At 40.1% G+C, this 20,742-nt stretch overlaps 1 protein-coding gene across 2 annotated transcripts; it reads left to right on the forward strand.

Moving 5' to 3' along the window:
- The first annotated feature begins 1,878 nt into the window (after positions 1 to 1,878).
- Positions 1,879 to 20,693, forward strand: DHRS7C (dehydrogenase/reductase 7C). 2 transcript variants are annotated; one of them, XM_074607419.1, is made up of 7 exons: positions 1,879 to 2,120; positions 2,542 to 2,697; positions 6,345 to 6,457; positions 7,844 to 8,054; positions 8,596 to 8,688; positions 11,011 to 11,166; positions 11,682 to 20,693. In XM_074607419.1, exons 2-7 carry the CDS (start codon positions 2,544 to 2,546, stop codon positions 11,888 to 11,890), a joined length of 936 nt encoding a protein of 311 aa, XP_074463520.1. In that variant the 5' UTR covers positions 1,879 to 2,120; positions 2,542 to 2,543; the 3' UTR covers positions 11,891 to 20,693. The 2 variants fall into 2 exon arrangements, with proteins under 2 accessions (XP_074463520.1, XP_074463521.1); XM_074607420.1 differs by having other exon boundaries at positions 1,982 to 2,120; positions 2,587 to 2,697.
- The last annotated feature ends 49 nt before the right edge of the window (positions 20,694 to 20,742 follow it).

Here is a 20,742-nt window from a genome sequence, read left to right on the forward strand (position 1 = left end):
GGAATGTAGAGACTTTCAGAGCTAGCTGAGGGAGAGCGAGGGCCTCACTTTTGCTCAAGTTTCCCTGTAGGTGACTTACCATTTTTATGGGATCTAACCTCTGAAACAATTTATATTTTTTCTTGTTTCTCTGGTGTTTACAATGGTGCTCTGCAGGTGGCAGTGGATAATACACTCCTCTGGTACTTAATCTGACTGAGAGACTTGTGTGTTTGGAAAAATTTGGGTGTTTTGGTTATTGCAGTCACTGTATGTCTGTACTTTCCTGGACGACTCAAGCAGTCTTCTTTTACAATTGTTCTTTGTTAATAATAGACATATTAGCATTTTATCTTTACAATCTTGCATATTGTTCGTTGTGTAGTTCTTTCAATTGACTTTTTCCTATTCTTGCTCTTACATTACTTGTACCATTGCTCTAGCTTATTTGGGAACAAAGCAAACAAATCACTTGGAACTCCTATAAATCCTCTCTCTTTAGTGTGTGCTTTTTTTTTTCATGTTTCACCTTCACAGAAAAATGTTTCCGGAACCCTGAATAAATTGAATGAACAACATTTCCTGTTCCATAAAAGGAAGAAACCAACTTAATTCCTGATAGGGAAATGCATATCTGTTTATTTAAAGCTGATGCTTTGAAAGTAAGCAAAGATAGATGGGGCTTTAGGGGTGATGGAAAATCAGATTTCTTCTTTGCTTCTGCAGGTGGCTTGGCATGACTTCCCAGCTCATTTGACTTCATGTTTTCACATTCTCATGTGGAAACTGATGTAAATTTCAGGACACCTTGTCCATTTTGTATTGGCAAACAAGATTTTTTCCGTATCTGTCAATGACTATGAAATCTTTTTAGCTAGAAGTGCACACACAGTGTTTCAAACATTGGCACATTATACAATTCCGTGGTCTGGAAATCTTAAATCATGGTTCTTTGGCAGGCAACTTCAACTTTCACAGGGAGCAATATGCATCTTGATTCCCAGTGTCATTAGCTTCTAGAGCAAGTTAGATTACAAACTATGTCTAAGAGCCTCCTCCCACTCCCTCTTGAATAACCTTCTGTCCTTTCCCGCTCATTGAAAGCTAACACTGTCCTGGTACCTGCAGACCTAACCATGAAATCTTTGTTCCTTGTTACAACACTCCAGTATCAATGACTTTCTATCATTTGTAGACTTACCATTCTCTCATTGGAGATTAAAATTAGAACGTAGAATTTAGATTACCAGGACGAACAGTACCAGATTCAACAACCTGAATCTGGTTGTCAAAACTTAAAATTTTAAGACTGTGATACAATTTATGGAAACAGCAAAACAGGAGTGATTTGTCGTGAACCATTATTTTCCCTAGGACCCCAAAGGGCAATGCATAACTGTGATTGTTAGGTTAACAGATAATGTCTCTCTGCAGGCAATCTAAAAGTTAGATCACCTACCTAAAGTTGGTCCTGAAAGTGCTGGGAAAAAGGCACATCTGCCTTGCAGATACCAAAAGTGGAAAGCACCCTGCGGCACCTGAAAGCGCAGTACACCAAGCTGGTCTGTGTTCCAGCACTCAGCTGCCCACAGCAGCTCTGTGTGATGCACTGGCTCCCAAACCAACTTGCTCAAAGACCTTTTCCTGACACATACATACATCATTTGTATTGCTGAACAGTGATTATTTCAAGCAGCAACTTCTTTATGGTACGTTTTGCTTGTTTACGAATACCTATTGTTGTCATGGAGTTTGTACGATTTTTTTTACGTGTGAAGTTAATTGAAGGCCAATGACAAGAAATTGAGACAGTCCAATGAATAACTGCAACCCCAGGCAAGACAGAAAGATAGATGTTTCTTTGTACTGTTGAATTGATACTGTACTAGGAACTTTTACATGACTGTCCAGACTGTTGGACTAGATAGGTCAGGCATGCAAATCACAGTGTAGATGCTATATTTACTTTTAGAGTATCTCTGTCACATGGCTATACATAGCCATTCCCATTCACGGCAAGCAGCATCAACAACTGCAATGCTCTATGGATTTGCTAAAGGACTTTATTTAAACCTGTAATACAAAAATTTACAAAAATACAAACGAATGTTTTAACTGTGCCTGGAATCTTCAAAGCCATAGTAAGTGATTATATTTTCTCTGTCTTTTAGAACAGAAAACACTTCCATTATGTGTTTTATCTGAAATTAAGATTAAAAGTTTTATATCTCTTTTCCTATGTTTTGCCTTAAGACAATATTTGTACTAAAATTCTAGTATGTTTTTGCCAACATAGAGTAATTTTGAATAAAAGGAATCCAGATTTGGTTAGACCATGGAATGATGAGGAAAACAGACAAAAACCCAATTATTACCCTATTAATTAAATAATAATAATGTTTAGCCATTGACTGGAAAACAAGCTTCCCACAGCTTCAAGCCTTGGCATGCTGATTACAGCATTTTCTATACATGAAAACACTGCTTTTTTAGATATGAATAATCTGAAAAATAATGCATATTATGATTACTGTTACTCTCGTGGTCTTTTGTTTCCTGCAGAGATGGGCATTCTTGCTGTACTTGCTCTACCATTGCTTCTCTTAGGGATCAGTGGAATTATGTATATTTACCAGTCAGTCAGGTGGCTATTGTCCAAGTCGGCTGTGCAAAACAAGGTGGTGGTGATCACGGATGCCATCTCTGGACTGGGCAAAGGTGTGTTGACTCATTTCTTCTCAGTGTCAGAGAACAGAAACAGCCAGAGAACCACCCTCTAAGTGATAAAATGTGCATACATTACCTTGTATATATTCATATCTGGCTGGATGTTTTAAAAAATCCTATGGTTTTTATATGTATATTTTTAGTCTTATCCACAGGAACTGCTGGAAAAAGTTTAGGAACTGCAGAGCTTTGTATGTATTTAATTCAACAGAATAAGTGTTTTTGTAAGCACGTTAAGGGTGCTATTTTTAGCATGTTGCTACTATGAGATCTTATTACATAGGCTGTCACTGCAGGGTAGCAGCAAATCAGTATAAACAGGTGTCACCTTACTCTCTACATGTTCCTTTTCAGCCCTTAAAGACTTCAACATTTCTTACTCTCTTTAAACAACAGTTCTCACCCCTCTCTCCCTGTTCATATCTCTGCCCCCTCTATCACCCATGTTGCTCCTCTTCACTTAACATCTTCCAGTACCTCCAATGGCCTGGCTATCTGTAAAGGTAGGTTCAGTGGGTGGAAGGAAAGAGTATGTGGTAATTTATCTGTTTACATAAGCTGATTACCTTGGCCAGCCAGTTAGTATATACTTCTTCTTAGGTCATATTTGCTACCTACATGGTGATGCTGAATTAAAGGTATTGGGTCATATATTGCTCATGTACAGTTGTGCTCGGCATTACTTGAGAGGCAGTAGACGCAAGTGCCTCATAAGGCAAACATAGCTTGAGGCTACATTTTGGTGTTTTCAGTGAAGACTTGCTGTCTGTCAGAAACCTTGCAATGCCAAGGGGATTGCTCTTGCAGAATTATTTCTTAGCAGAACAGAGCAGAGACCTGCAACAAAAATACACACTACACTGGCAAGGAGTGCTCTTTATCAGAGCCTGTTAGGACAAAGTATGAAATAACTCTGACCTTTCCCTGACACACTTCAGTTTCAGTTGAAGATAATGTTAGCATGCATTTTCTGTAATTGATTATATTTTAGTGTTTTTGTTTGGAGAGGTATGATTTACAGCTCTCCAGCTGAGATTAGGTGTCTCAAAGAATCATAGAATGCCTGGAGGTTTCTAGACAAAAGTCTTGTTTGGAGCAGGAACATCACCAGTGCTAGATCTGGTTGGGTGTGGCTTCAAGCCAAATCTTGGAAACCTCCAGGAATAAAGGACATTTATTGAACATTTTGAACATTTCTCAAAATTTCTCCAGGTATTTTACTCCAGCACTCCATGACCCTGGGGAAGATATTCTTAAGTTCAGTTTCCTTATTAACTTTTTTTTTTTTATTATTTTTCTCTTTTTCTTTTTTTTTTATGACTAGCTTCTGCCTGTCTCTTGAAGCTACAAAAGCAGTTGCATCCTGTGCCATCACACACAGCGCCTTTTTCACACAGATGGAAAAGGAAGTAACTCAAAGCAATTTTATTTTATTACCTTAAATATGTCTACTGCCAGTATCCCACAGGGTGATACCCAGAAGTTATTTGCATGAATGATTCCAAATAGTGCAGAATTTACTGTGCAGACCACCCATGCATATGCAAAGGCCATTCACTTTAAAATACCAGCTGTCTGGACAGCTGCTGCATATTTGAGCTCTTAGGCAGCAGCCAAATTCCTTTTCCCACATGCCAGAATTTCCAGACTGAAGACGACATTCATCCAAGTTAAAAAAGAGAAACAAAAACTATGATGATTGAAGATATTTGCAATGGTTTATGTCTGTTATTTAAACCTGATTCCTGTTTCTTCTCAGTGCTATAACTCAGAAAAGTCCAGGATAGTTCTGGAGGAGGAGATCATTGGTTTCCCTTATTCCCTTTTACTGCTGTTAACACATTATTCCTTTTATTGCTGTTCACACATTTTATTCACAAGGTTGCCCCAACTCTTATGTTTATAGGAAAAATACTGGTGTAATTGTCCTAGAATTGGCAAATAAACTTTTGAGCTCTAAATCAAAAAATCTTTCTATGCTAGAAAAAAGAAAATGAAAGATATTCATAAAATTACTGTTGCAAATAATGAAAAAGATTACATAAATAAAATTCTCCAGCTGCACACACTTACAAACATGGACATTAACATGGGCATTTAAGCAATTTAAGACGGGCATATAAGCATAACTGGATTTGCTTGTGGGTATTGAAGAAAATGCTTTTTGGAGGACAGACAGCTATAGCACTAGGGTTGTACTGTTGCCCATTCAACAAATGCTGTAGGAGCTAGGACAAATTAAACAGTCTGGAAAGGCGTAAGACTAATTGTAAGAGCATATTCCTGTTCTTCCCATGCTGAATATGTAACTGTCATACAGATTTGATTTAGGGACTAAATATGAGGGCTCCAAGGCTGAGAGCCTTTTGGAAGACCTAATCAGGAAAAAAAAAAAAACAAACCAAAACCATGAGGGGAAAAATAACTTTTGATTTCCAGTCCTATCAGCACACATAACCCACTGTCAACTAATTGTCTGGCTGCACAATGGGCACATCATCAGTCATGTCCTCAGGCCAATCTGCCTGAGGAATTATCTATTCCAAGGAAGAAAAGGCAGGCAATTGTGTACTTTTTCTGGTGAGGATAACAATCTTGACAGATTCCTGGACTAAGAGCTACAGTTTCAGTTCAGCTGAGCTAGAACATGTGCCCTGTAGCAGCATATAACAGCCAGAGAGATATAACTGACAATAAAATCCGTGTTTTTGAATACATTTCTTTGGCTAAACTGACAGGACAGTGAGGAATATATTCTCCCTCAACACCACCTTGAGAAGTAAATAGACCAGATACATGCTGTCAAGATGCTCCAGCCTGGTATTTCATAATCTGTATTGAGTTGATCACATGCTCCCATGAAGACCTAAGAGTTGGCTGCAGTCTCTTAGCCAGTCCTGAGATGGGATGATTGGTAACACTGACTGGCAGTTCCTCTTGTTGTGTGAGTTGCCACTTTCAGAAAAGCACAATCGTAGTTCACTTGCATAAGGGAGAAGAATCCTCCCCAGAGACCTAGCTTAAACTGGGGTGAACCCCTAGCTCGTATTATCCCTGAATATATGGAGAAAAAGCAGTACCAGCCCAGGATACCTAGAAAATTCTCAGTGACCTTCTCAGGAAGGCTTCAGGGAATGTAGCTGAACAAGAAGTAGTTCAAGCTGGTCCCTGATGCCTCTGCTGACTACACGGAAGGTCTAATAGTCAGGAGATAAAGGTCTTGGGATAGATTGAATAGGGAGGGAAAGGTCTGTAGAAGAAAGACCTCTCTCATTGGTGCTCCATCTGTGGGCCAGTGGGTGATAAGTGTCTTTATATTGCTGTTTCTCAAAGTTGTAGACAAGTTCCTTGTTGCCAAGAGTTTCATGAAGGTAGCAGAGAGACCCAATTTTACTATTTACTGGAGTTGGTTGGTGCATTATACCATTACATTCAATTTTAATTTATTACTCACATATATATTATTGCCGTTTAGTGCTTTCTTTTTATCTCCTCATATATTTATTCTTTCAAAATTAATGAATTTTAAAGCATAAGTTCAACATCATTAGTAAAACCAGCATCCAATTTCAAACAAAATAAACAAAATAAAATTATTATTATTGTTATTATTTCTTTTGAATGTATTTCTCTCCTAGAATGTTCTCGGGTGTTTCACACAGGAGGCGCAAGGCTTGTGCTGTGTGGCAGGACATGGGAAAAGTTGGAAGCCTTGTATGATGCTTTAATTAGTGTGGCAGACCCCAGTACGGTAAGTGTTTACTCACTGTGCTTTGAAAATTCACATCTTGAGGTAACTTCTTCAGGTACACAAAAGGTTTTGAAATCCAGTATAACAGGATACATGAAACACGATTCACTGTTAATGGTGATTTTGGTCACCCAGGTAACACACCCAACACAGTCCAGAGAGAGAGAGAGAGAGAAACACCTCTGAAGGTCTTCAGAGCATGATGCAAAAAGTGTAAGTCAGAAATCCTGCTCTCTTGAGCTAATTCAAGGTGATTATTGTAAAGCAACTGAGTGGTCTCGCATTTTGAACAGATCACCTAACTAGAAATACTTGGCAGAGTAATTTGCCTGTTAGTTTGGATGAAAGGGATCCAATGTGTTCCATTTAATCACAGGAACTATCACCCACTTTTCACATAATTGGAGTGTTCAGCCAGTGGGAGATGGGTGTAAAGACTGAATTTTGAGTTTCTCCACTACTTTGGGAGACGTCCCACCTAGAAGGGCATGAGAGCAGATGAATAAGAACGCCCTTTCCTCTCTACTGGGTCACCATGCAAATAGACATTCAAGGCTGCCCCTTATGCCAGTTCTTTGAAAGATGTTTCTTTGATGCTTATGGGAACACTTTCCTTCTGTGACCAACAGATAGCTGACTCATTTCAGGGCACAGGTGTTCCTCAAGGCATCTCACAAATTCTACAGCCATTGCTCACTGGACCAACAAATATTTGCATTCGACCCTTTTTATTTGCAGAGAGCTTTATTCAGATGCATAAATAACCATAAAATTACTGTATTCATGTTAGTCTGTCCAGGCTGAACTAGGAAAAAAATAGTAAGTATGACTAAGAGATCTGCAATACATTGTTGCAATAATATTGTAAGAAAAGGTACTCAGAGTTCATTCCTCTGTCCTGAGCTGATAAAATCTATAATTTTGCAGAAATCATACAAATGTAAACACTATTTGGATAACCTATAGCTGAACAAACCATTCCTACCTTCCAACTGCCCCTCATCTATATGTAAATTATCTGTATATACTATATCCTAGACTCTGTGGTCAGCAAAGTTCTTCAGAGGGCTGCTTACAGGAAGACCGTAAGGTAGGAGTGACCTTTTTGTCTATTGTCTGTCTCCACTGATTACAAGAGAGACAGAACTCAATAGGGTAGAGCTAGTCCAGCTTACCTTTCCTATGGTTCATCTGAGTTTCAGAATCTATAAATATCCATTGCTGAACTACCTTCTTTCTAGAATGGGTTAAAAGAACAAAGCAAAGTTTTTGTGAGATGATAAAAGTAATTCCTTCGGATACCAAGGTAAATTAATTTACAAGACAAGCAAATAGAAATACATTTTTATGTAACACGTATCCTTGAAATAAGCCTTTTTTTATTAGACATATGCACCAAAGCTCATACTTCTGGATATCTCAAACATAAACTGCATTCAAGACGTAGCTAAGGAAATCCTGAATTGCTATGGCTGCGTGGATATACTGATCAACAATGCAAGTATGAAAGTGAAAGGAGCAGTGCAGAGCATTTCATTGGAACTTGATAAAAAGATAATGGAAGCCAACTATTTTGGACCTATAACACTAACCAAAGGTATTTTAATTTTTTTTCCTGTTTTGATGTTGCCACTTAAAGCTTGAGATCCAAGTCATTGTCATTACACTGTTTCATTTGCACTTATTTTTGCCTTCTTCACTATAATCAAAAACAATTCCTTGAAAATCAGTGGACTGAAATTGAGGTGAAGAAGATCAAAATCAGAGTGCCTAGGTTTGGAAACAGATTGGTCAAGAAATATATAAACAGGTATTTGGAAGACCGGCATTTTTTTTAACATCTGCTTATCGTATTTTGCATATGGTGACTCCTTTATTTACGTGCCTTTGTTACACAGACAACGCTTGCAAGGGTACAGACAGGCTGACAATTAAATGTGATAATACTGCACCCAAATCTACATGTAGAATCCAAGCGAAATCTAGCAATTTCCAGCTACTGGATTTTATGATACTTTTGATTGCAGTACTGTTGCAACCTTCATTGTGCTATCTACACTTCAGCTGTCACTTCTTTTCACTGTATACATTGAGCTCTTTTACTTATGTGGCTCGTTCTTCTATTTCATTTTTTTCAGCCATTCTTCCCAACATGATCTCAAGAAGAACTGGCCAAATTGTTCTAATTAATAGTATCCAAGGAAAAATAGGAATCCCATTTCGTGCAGCTTGTAAGTTACACAGAGCAAAAATGTACATTCTAATGCATAAATTTCGAGTATTCTGTGGCACTGATAATAGGTTATTAAAAGTGCTAATTTGCATCCTAATTCAGTAAACTATTAATGCAGTATTTGGTTGAAAGATTTTAAGAAGTGGAACTCAAGAAGAAATAATTAAAATATTATCTATGAAGTATAACTACTGGCTAAGTCACTTGAGGACAAGAGGATATCAAATGTGATTACAATTTTTTTTTTATGATCTTAGGAGACATTCAGGAAACAGCAAACTTGTACGTCTAACATCTGTACTGTAGTATTACTAGAAAGCATAGTGAAGAATGAAGTAGCTTATAAATGTAAGACACTAGTAGATACTAGCTACTGCCTTTTAAAGGGGGACTCATGCACTTAATGGATTTATGTGTGGGAGTTCAAAAGGAGGTTTTATAACTGTATTCTGCTTGGATTTCCAGAAAATTTTCAAGAAGGTCTTTCATCTAAAGCTTCTAATGAAACTTATCTATCCTGAATTATAATGAAATGTCTTTGCATTAATAAAATGCAAAGTTAGTGGACAGAAAATATTAGATAAATGTAAATAGACATTTTTAATTGTGACAGGAGGTCAGAGTGGATGAAGGGCTCTGAATTAAAAGGTCTGCGAGACCTCAGGATTGTGATTTATAGTTCTATGAAAGCAAAATACAGTCACAGAAACTGTAAGGAAAGCGGTAGAGTAAAAAGGAATTAAATCATAGAATGGTTTGGGTTGGAAGCGACCTTAAAGATCATCTAGTTCCAACCCCCTGCCCTGGGCAGGGACACCTCCAACTAGACCAGGCTGCTCAAAGTCCCATCCAGCCTGGCCTTGAACACTTCCAGGGATGGGGCATCCACAAGTACCCTGGGCAACCTCTTCCAGTGCCCCACCACCTTCATAGTGAAAAATTTATTCCTGTTATGTAATCTAAATCTACCCTCTTCCAGTTTGAAGACATTACTCCTCATCCTATCATTACACTCCCTGATCCAGAGTTCCTCCCCACCTTTCCTGTAGGCCCCCTTCAGGTACTGGAAGGGGCTATAATGTCTCCCTGGAGCCTTCTCTTCTCCAGGTTGAACAACCCCAACTCTCTCAGCCTGTCCTCATAGCAGAGGGGCTCCAGCCCTCTCAGCATCTTCGTGGCCCTCCTCTGGGCTTGCTCCAACAGGTCCATGTTATTGTGCTGAGGACTCCAGAGCTGGGCACAGTACTGCAGCTGGGGTCTCACCAGAGCAGAGTAGAGGGGCAGAATCACCTCCCTTGACCTGCTGGCCATGCTTCTTTTGATGCAGACCAGGATGTGGTTGGCTTTCTGGGCTGCAAGCGCGCATTGCTGGCTCATGTTGAGCTTCTCGTCCAGCAGCACACCCAAGTCCTCCTCAGGGCTGCTCTCAAGCCATTCTCCGCCCAACCTGTATTTGTGCCTGGGATTGCCACGACCCAGGTGCAGGCCCTTGCACTTGGCCTGGTTGAACTTCATGAGGGAGTCCATGGGTGGACATGGGTCCACCTCTCCAGCCTGTCCAGGTCCCTCTGGATGGCATCCCTTCCCTCCAGCGTGTCGACCGTGCCACGCAGCTTGGTGTCATCATATTTGACAAGATGGATGAGTGCTTTGCAGGTCTGCTGCACTTAAAACATAGTTCTGGGTTTGGGTCAAGTTTCACATACTGTCATCCTTGTTTAATACCATTCTCAATAATAAAACACTAAGAGCAGTTAAAAAATTCTTAATGTTCAGTTACTTTAAAATTATCATTAATATTAAAAGCATCCTGGATTGCTGTTGCAGGGCAAAGGCCTAATTAGTTTACAAACCACTAGTACACCTGCATTCCAGAAATGAACGTCTATTTCACCGTATCTTATTGATGTGTTACAAACTGCAGCAACAGATTTTGTGGATACTCATCTCAGGGACATCCACCAAAGACATTTTTAACTGTAGAGATGATAGATGTATTATTCCTTAACCCAGGATTTAATATTTCTGATTGCGAAATGCAGATGCATGGTCTTTGACGTGTATAAGGAGACCAACTGCATATCTCATGCATAGTTGTCCTGTACAAATAATTTTCTTCTGTTTGTTTTAAATATGTCATATGATAATTTCACTGGGTGAAATAATTCACTGCTCTTTTGCCTGTTCCATGCTCAGTTTTCCATAAAACATTCATGTTTTCCATAAGAAAAGCATTCATGTTTTATGGAGCTCTATCATACATCTATATCCATACATTCATATACTCAAACATACATATGTGGTGTTTTTTTTCTTTCAGATGCTGCTTCTAAGCATGCTGCTGTAGGCTTTTTTGATTGTCTTAGAGCTGAAATGGAAGAATTTGATATTTCTGTCAGCACTGTGAATCCAACTTTCATCTGTTCATACCATCGTCAACCAGCACCTGGCAACTGGGAGGCATCTATTTGGAAATGTAAGGTCTGATGTATCAAGAGAGATGGTAGATGAGGCCCATATAGCAGTATGGAGGCTTTTCCCAGTGAGAAGAAAGGACCATAGGGAGAAGAATGGAAATGAGAGAAAGGATGAACAGCTTAAGGGAGGAAAGGAAAAGATAGACTGGAGAGATCAGATGAGCATGGTGAAAAGAGAAGAAACATGGAAAAAGACACCATTATGTGAGAAAATAAATACAGCAGGGGATAGGGAATGCAGGTAAAACAGATCATGAAAGATCCCAAGGGAGAAGTTCCACTGCACTCAAGTTGCTCCTTCTCTTAGGGACTGTGAGGATTTTACTTCAAAACTGTAAAAAGATCCTAGGGACATACTGATGAAGAGAAGGGAAAGGATAAGGGATTGAAAGTGTGCAGGAATTTAATTTGATTGATGCAGTAGCTGTGTATCTTTTCACCACCTTTCTCTCAGATGTGTCTGGCTGGCTGTCTGGCTGTCTGTTTGTAGCTCTCACTCCTCTCTGATTTACAGTCTTTTTCAGAAAGGTGGCATATGGTGTGCACCCAGTGGAGGTGGCAGAGGAAGTCTTGCGCACAGTGAGCAGTAAGAAGCAAGAGGTACTTATGGCCAACCCTATACCCAGAGCAGCAGTTTATATTCGCACCTTCTTCCCAGAGCTGTTTTTTGCCATTGTTGCCTCAGGGATCAGGGAAAAGCTGAAGACAGAAGAGGAAAATTGAATTTGTTTGGTTCTTTTCCCTGCTTTTGACCTGAAAAAAAGGTTATGTTTCAAATGTCAATGATTTATGCTTCTCAGTATGGGTAGAATAAAGCAGGACGCTTTGATAAACATGAATCAGCCAATGTCACACTTAGTGATTTGCTACCATTGACACACATTTGTCTGTGGGTGGGACTTCTGCTCTTTTGGATTTCTCTGCTTGCTGCGGAGCGGTTGGACTGGATGACCTTTCAAGGTCTCTTCCAACCCAACGCATTCTATGATTCTATGATTTACTGAATATGACAAGATGTCATTATTTGTGTTACAACAATATGGAAAAAACCTCTACCAGGAACTCTATCACTGTTACAAGAGAGTGATTCCCAATCTAAATAGGTAGATTAAAGTTTGGGGACCTGCAGCAACTTATCAGAATAGCCTGTCTGTGCTAGGACTGATGGGAACTTATAGGAACAAAGGGATGGGGAAGAAGGGAGATGTGAGAAACAGAGGACTAAATATGGGATTAGAGGCTGGATCAGAGTGTTCCTCAGAAGTGCTTTTTGGAATTACTTGTAGGATATCATAGAATCATAAAATGATTTAGGTTGGAAGGGATCTTGAAGATCATTTAGTTCCACCCCCCCTGCCCTGGGCAGGGACACCTCCAACTAGACCAGGCTGCTCAAAGTCCCATCCAGCCTGGCCTTGAACACTTCCAGGGATGGGGCATCCACAAGTACCCTGGACAACCTCTTCCAGTGCCTCACCACCCTCATAGTGAAAAACTATGGCATGGGCCCACCTCTCAAGCCTGTCCAGATCCATATGCAAATGGTGAGACCAAATAATGGCTTATCTAGTTCAGTATCTCATCCGCAACAGGACCCTGGTGCACACGCTTAAAAGGTGGCTTATAAGAATGAGACAATAATATGGAGAGACTCCTTGTATTATAGTCTTCCAGGTTCTGGTAATATGCTACACAGTTTGAAACAGAATCTCTCTCTGCGTTCTTCTTAAACTATCAATTTTTCACACAAATTTTGCAAATTTTTATTTGAAACATTCCATCCCTGGGGAAAGGAACTAATCATGTATAAAGAAAGACTTCCTTACGCTTAAACCTCCTTTCAGATAGTATTCTCTGTTATGTTTTACTTCTTTTACTGTGAGAGACAAAAAATAATAGTACTCAATTCATTCACTCACAGTCATCCCTGCCCATCACACTTTCCATGCAGTTATCTGTTTTCCAAGTTGGAGAACCCTGATATCTGTTCACTCCCTCTTTGTGAGAAGTCCGGATTATTCTTCTTGTTCTTTATATCTTTTCTTGATTTACTTATTTTTTTATATTTTTTTTGTACAATGGACAGGCCACAGCTGCATGCAGCACTCAAGATAGATAAACAATCTGGATTCACAGACAGCCATATAGATGCTTCCTGGGTTTTTCACTTTTCTTCTTTTGTGTGTCTTATGCAAATTACTGGGTTTGAGATATTTTTCTGACCGCTACTGAGCATTGAGTTCCCTTTTCCTCTCTACTACATGTGGTAATTAATCATCATGTCCATCACGACTGTGGCCATTACTCATGTCAATTGTTTAAATTCCATATATTCCCCAAATTCTCTCACTCCTAGTCATTCTAGGATTCTTTTCCCTATCACATTTTCCCAGTTCATGCTGAGGACTTACCCCCTTTTTGTCTCATCCAGTGAGTTGAACCAGAATATAAAAAAGCTAATGCAAGGGTGTCCTGATCTTCAGTTTTACATCTAAGAGCTTAAATCCTGTCTCCCAAGCCCTTCCCTGGCCTTTCTTGTGACATCAGTACTCATAGAGATGATGACCACCTGCTTTTTTGCAGACACCATCAAAATGCCTTGTTTGCAGGATACCTACAAAGGACATACCTACTCACAAAGTGTGCAACCAAACTCCTCTTGCTGCTACAAGTCCCATTGCTTATACAACTGTCAACACCAGCTGCACTTATTTACCTCTTTCTATCAGTAAGAATCACCAAATATGAAAAGAATTCTCAGTGCAAAGAAAAACATGGTTATCAACTTGCATGGGCATTAACCTTTTCCAACTCCATTGGTTTGGCTTCAAGAAACATGCATGCATCTACCTCGCTCAGGGAAGTAGTTCTCAACTAGTGAGAAGTAGCCAGTTCCTGCAGTACCTTCTGGAGCTCCACCTATTTTCTCTTGTAGCTTTGGGCTTTTATTGCTATTTGAATGGCTATACCTTAACTGAAAAGTCAAACATCCACTTTGTTCAAAATCTTCTTGCTCCTCATCAGAACTCCCTCAAACAAATGGGCTTTCGCAGTGTTCTCAGCTGTACTTTTGTCTGTACCTCAGCAACAGACCATTCCTTTGCAGCTCCACAAAAACAAGATGAGGAATAACTGGGTAATTTAATCAGAAAAAGATCAGAGAATCATAGGAAGTCACAGCTAAACATCAATCAACATTGTCTTGCTTTGTTGTAAAAACAAGTGGATTGCATGCTCAAATAAGCTGAATAATCCTTCTGCTCCATTTTGCACTTTCTAGATATCAGGAGAAATTCTTCATTGGTTTTGAACATATTACTTTTAAAATGTGGAACAGTTTAAGAAACCACAGTGAAAAGCAGTGAGAGTGACAAAGGTAAAATAGCACCTGCAGTCTCTCAAGAAATTTTTAAAGAAAGGATGTATTTTAATCTAGAAGAAAGTTATACTTAAACAATTTTCAAATACCTAAAATGTACTGCCAAGAGGATAGAACTAAACTGTTCTCCATTTCTGCTGTAGTAGGACAATGTGCTAAAAATACTGCAAAGGAGATTTACAGGGAAAGAATTTTCTGTTAAGAATAGTTAAGTACAAAGGATAAATTGCCACAGAAATTTTAGAATGCCTGTCTTTGGAAGCTTTAGAGAAGAGATTTATAAACATCTGTAAAAAAGCAATGTAGCTTTAGTTTATCCTGCCCAAAAGAAAAGAAGGATTAGGTGACCTTTTAAATGGGTCACACTTTTCTATAATTCTGTGTTTTTTTCTCATATTGAGAATGAGGTTTCTCCACTGGTATTTCTGAAGTAATATCTTTCCTCCAGGGAAATCTATTATTTAATCTGAAGTTTTCTCTTTCATTTGTCCATCTTTGCCTCACTGTCTAAATACCCGTAGATATATGTTGCATATAAAAAATATTATGATAATAAGAAATAATACGAGATGAGTTCATTAAGAGATATTTTCTGTGAGCCTCACTCAGCCACATTTTAATCTATGTAGATTCCTTAATAATGCTAACTTTTATAAATGAGGACAAAACTAGGCCTGCAGATTTAGTTGTAGAAGTCAAAGGAGAAAGATATTAATCTACAGCTCCTTTAATTTTTTTAAGCTTCTCACATGTCTAAAGGGCACATATTTTTCTTTTGATGTGAGCTGCATTTTTTGTGCTGAAATCAACTATTTCTTGGTGTTGGCCAAGAAAATTGACATTGCTGGACGCAAGGGTCCTTGAAGTAAGGAAGAATTTAAAAAAATGCTACGACTGGGAAGTCTGAGAAGTGAGGACACTCTTGTCTAATTTTAGACATGTCTCCTAGATATAGCTTACCCAAAGCTAACCTTCCAGATCCCCTTCTTAAGCAGTGGAAAGAAACAGGTGCCTATAACTTGTGATTTATCTGACTAGTTTAGGATAACATGAATTGTATCCTAGAAGAGCTCATTTCTCTCATTTCACTGGACTCCAGGCAACCAGCACAACTGTAGACCTGTATATCTGTGCCACAGGCATCTGAAGTTTACTGAGATGGCACATTCATCAAGATAGATTGGGTCAAATTCCCTAACTGGAATAAAAATGACACATTATTTGATGAGTTTTTTGTTGTTTTTTTTTTTCCCCCCGGCTTTCAAATAATGTGGTTCCAGGACTTACCCCAGAATTATTGATGTCTACAAACTGGGAGTTAAAAATTAAAATAAGGGACAGAATATGAAATCATGGGTTGCAAATGATGAGAAGTTTTGCACTTCATCAGCTGAATTTGTTTATTAGACATCCAGCAGAAGATATAATTTCTTGAATGGTTAGAGCTTGTTAGAAAAGCAGACCACTTGAGATTTAAGAATTGATCAGGATGGGAGCCCTATTGCACAATTATTTAAAAGCTCTTGTCTGCTACACCACTTTATACAAGTGCAAACAAGTGTGAGAAACAATCCTGAGGAAAGGGCATATGGTAGAGACTACCAGTCTGCATTTATAAACTGCAGGCTAAGAAAAAAACTGAGGCACTTGAATTAGATCTTTTCAAAATCTTGTAGGCACCAACCAAGTATGTTCCCGGATGAGGTGGAAATTCATCAGTGACACCCGTGAACAACATGAGATAGGCAAAAATCTATTGCAAAGAGACTACAGTTACTATAAAGGAAGCAAAGCAGAAAGTCAGATGGAATCAGAAATATTTTTTTTATCAGTGAAGATGTTAGAAACATCTCTGTCACAAAGAAATATGTGAAACAAGTAGAAGGAATCAAGATTTTGTGTTCTGGTCAAGGGACTGAGACTACTTCTACCAGAGTGGACACCAAACTCTCCAGCAACTGCTTTTTTCAACTGCAGAACTGAGGGTGGCAGTGTCAGAATACTGTGTATGCTATAATGAATAAAGACATATACTTTTCTAAAGATGAAAGGGGAAATCTTTTTGCTATCTACAGCTACCTTGTGGGGTGGTGTAGAGAAGATGGAGCCAGACTCTTCTTATGAGTGCGCAGTGGAAGAAAAAAAGGTAATGGACGCAAATCAGAACACATGAAATTTTGATTGGATATTAAGAACTCTTCCCCCCCCCCCCCAACAATTACAGTAATCAAGCATTGGGACAGGTTGCCAATGAGGTCAGGAAATCTCACTTCTTGAATATGATCAAAATCCAACTTCTTAAGGCTCCAAGCAACTTCATCTAATTGGTCTGGCTTTGAGAGGGGAGGTTAGACCAGAAATCTCCAGAGGCACATTCTAACTTAAATTATTCTATAATTCTGTGTGAGACTATAGGTATATGTTAGTCTTACATTTGGTCTCCAGCCAAGATAATTTAGATATTCCCCCAGACAGAGAATGTGATTTTGTCAGTTTTCCCATTGGTTGGAAAAATTTGGATAAATACAAAATGCTGAAAATGTTGAAAATTAATGAAACCGCAGACAAGTTAGGCAGACTAAAACATATAATCAAACAAACCCTGCTGAAGATACCAGATGACTTTGGGTATAAATACCTGACTGACATCCTTTGGCGAGTCCCACAGTGCTCTGTGCAATAAGGTGTCTGCTGGAAGGACACAGTCTACCCCAGTCACTATTCAAAGATGCCACTTTACATTTGTTTGGTTTTTTGTTTGTTTGTAAATTGTTCATGAGTGTTTAGAAGCTGGGAATAGGCTAAATGCTAAATTAGTAAGAAGAATACTATGTTAATTGCTCTTTCTAAAGTTCATATGAATGAAGTGATGGTGCACAACGACCATAAATTAATCAATTATAAAGCTAGTGGACTGCATATAACATCTTATCTTCACAGGACATGCAAAGCATGAAGAAATTCTGATGCTAATTTTAAATTGTACACAGTCAGATGCTGTTATAGGACAGGATTGAACAGCTGATTGTAGGAAAATATAGGATGACGAGAAGGAATTTCTGCTACTAGGTAGACCATCAAAACTTGAACTTTGAAAATAAAGGCTCATTTAGTCTTTGAAGTATACAGAAAGAAACAAAGAGTACTAAAAAGAACAGAAAAAAATATTTCAAAATATGAGATTCAATTTTCGGGAGGCAGCACGGGAAGGATTGTAGGATAACTCAAGTGGGAAGGTACCTCAGGAGGCCCATTCTCCTATCAGCTATGAGGTAAGACCAGGTTGTTCAGGTCTTTACCTAGTCAGGTCTTGAAAACCTCCAAGCAGGAAGACTGTACAGCCTCTTCTGGGCAGCCTGTTTCACTGCTTGACAGTCCTCGTGATGGGAAAGTTTCTCATATCCAGTACAAGCCTTTCTTATCTGAACCTGTGCCCAGTGCCTCTTATTTTCCTGCCATCCACACGTGAAAAGTCTGGCTTCATGTAATAAATAAAGTTCTTGTAGAAACCGGAAGACTGCTAGACATTGTAGATATCAAGGGTCTTTAGGTCCCTCTGAAGTCTCCTCTGCAGGTAGAAAAAGCCTCAACCTTTTCTAATATCACATGTGCTCCAGCCCCCTCTCTATCTTAGTGGCTGTCTGCTGAAGTTAATCCACTTTGTTCCTCTGTTTCCTGTGTTGTGGAGCCCAAAACCGGACACAGTATGTGTCATCTAATGCGTGCTAAGCAGCGAGGAATAATCACGTCCCTGGATCTACTGGGTATGTTCTGTTAATACAGCCCAAGATGCTGTTGGCTTTCTTTCAGTCAGACACATTTTCAACTTGCTGTGGTCTGAGTTCAAGAAGATCCCCAAGTCCTTCTCCACAGAGTTAATATTCAGCAATCACAGCAGCCCAATTGTGCAACCACATCTCTTATTCCAATGATATTGCAGATCATCGACTGCATGCTGAGATCTAGTTCCTCACACTTTTTTCCTAGGCTGTCTGTGTTTGTGTACAGACACTTTATGTGGGTTTTTCTTGACCTTGTTTTATCATTCCTGAGGTCTCATTTTTTCCTGTCACCTTGCTCCTTTTGCTTTGCATCACTGTTGACTTCTACCTCACGACAAAAATGTCACTCCTCCATTATTCTTAGTTTAAAGTATTTCTTGACAGGTTGGCCACGAAGGTGCTTTTGTCCAGCTTTGCCAAGTAGACCCTGTTTCTTCCCAGCAGTTCCTCATCCTCTGAGAGAGACCTATGGTTGTCCAAGCCCTGTGACAAGGACCAGCTGTGCACAGTTGACCCACAGGATCCATGCCCTACTCCCAAGCCTTGTTCTTGCAGGATTAATGAGAACACCACCTGGGCCCTCATGAACACACCTTCCCCCCGCCCCCCAGAGTCATACAGTCACTCTTGACATACTCCGAGTCTTCTGGATAGTATCCTTGGTGTGTACATTGACAATCAACATGGAATCACAGTCTGAGGGCTGGACAGGCTTCAGCAGTCTCCCTGAAACACCTCAGATCTAAGCCCACAACAAACATCAAACCTTCCTGGATAGCAAGTCAGGTCACCAGATAGTGGCATCCAGACCCTGCAGGACATAGCCTCCCACTACTGTCACTTGCTGTGCTCCCCTGATTCTGCTCATGCTTCAGGCTCAGCTGGCTCTGAACGCTCCCCAGCCAGAGCTTGCTGGCTCTTGCCTGCTGCCAGAGACCAAAAATATTCTGCAGTGTTGGATCTGGCAGTGGAGAAAGAGTCGTCCTCCTCTTGCTGGAAGCCACAACATCCAACGTTCCTGGACCTGTGAGTCTCCAGTGAGCACAGTCTCTGGCTGCTCTTCTTTCTGTGCATTACAGGGGTTCAGGCTCTCATCTTTGCAGTGCCTCTGTGAAGATCTTGTCAATCTCTTTTTCATCATCCCTTGTGCTATGCAGCCTTCTCACCTCCTACCACAGCTCCTAAACTCCAATAGAGCTTCTCAGTCACAACACACCTTCTACAGGTAAGGATGCTGCCTTCACCTGCTCCCGCTTCAGCAAGTGGGCCCAGGCACTACCTGTAGCCCCAGACCCAGAGAGTTGTATCCTTCCTTGGGAGCCCAGCATGGGCCAAGACCTCTGCTGTGCCTGTGACAGCTGCTCCAGGTGGTGGCAGGGCCAATGCCCACTGACATGTCACCACCAATGCTAAGTGCTCACACACCACCTTCAGCAGAGTTTCTGCTGCTTTGAAGAGCAATGCTCTGGGCCCTAGGCTTGCAGGCCAGCGGTCATATAGCTCTCTCTCTAGCACTCGTTGCGCAAGTGCTTGAAAGTCCCTGATTGGCAGTCAGCTTTTCCCACCTGCAACCTGGATCTGAGGAGCCTTGAACTTGCTCCAAGAAGAACTAGAAGCAGAGCCCAGAACTGTTGCACAAATTGCAAGTACCAACGGCCAGCAACAGTCCAAGTAGCGTCTGAGGCCCCTGCCTGCATTCTGACCACAAACTGCCTGTCCTGAGCTAATGGAACTCCCAAGGACTAGTTACCTAGCAGGTGGAGGCTGGGCACAGGTGCCTGCCACCCCTTGGTGGGCTTTCCACCACCCACCACCTCTTTTCTGAGGAGATCAGCTTATATGTTGCTTTGCTATCTCACCTTATTGTCTCTCAGTTTCCCTCTCTTGCCACTAATGGCCCATGGTTTCCTTCTGAGTGTATTGTTTTCAGTTGTGCTACTCTATTATCAGCTCCACCTTATCACTAGTCATAAACTGATCTACTATGGATCCTGCTGGCATAACAAGTTCAGCCTATATTTATGTTAGGATTGTTTTGCTTGAAAAAAAGTGTTGTGATTTTTCTAAAGCCCAGAGCTGCTCGGTATACTGTGTAAGGCCTCTGCCACCCAGCGTTCACAAGTATGTTTCCTAGTGGGCTCATTAGCGGGAGGAGTCACAAAACAATGAAGAAAAACTGGTGTCCAACAGAGTCGGCACACATGGCTCAGTTCCATGGGGAAGTTCCACGTTGATCCTCAGAGTGGAGCAGCTGCATATTCCTGATCTATGAAGATCATAATGATTTCTGCTTTCCCATCTTTAACGTTATTGTAGATTATTCTTCCTGTATAACAATCACAAATTAAATTTTGATTCTTTATGACACTGCTGTCAGAATGATACATACAGAATTTCATAGGTGAGTTGTGTGC

This window comes from Larus michahellis, chromosome 14, assembly GCF_964199755.1.
Source record: "Larus michahellis chromosome 14, bLarMic1.1, whole genome shotgun sequence".
NCBI lineage: Eukaryota > Metazoa > Chordata > Aves > Charadriiformes > Laridae > Larus > Larus michahellis.

Excerpts from the sequence above, each read along its gene's own strand:
- DHRS7C (XM_074607419.1), top strand. The coding sequence starts at position 2,544 with ATGGGCATTCTTGCTGTACTTGCTCTACCATTGCTTCTCTTAGGGATC. Across the intron at positions 8,055-8,595 it reads ACCTATAACACTAACCAAAG|CCATTCTTCCCAACATGATC; the intron begins GTATTTTAATTT and ends CATTTTTTTCAG. Across the intron at positions 11,167-11,681 it reads GGAGGCATCTATTTGGAAAT|TCTTTTTCAGAAAGGTGGCA; the intron begins GTAAGGTCTGAT and ends TCTGATTTACAG.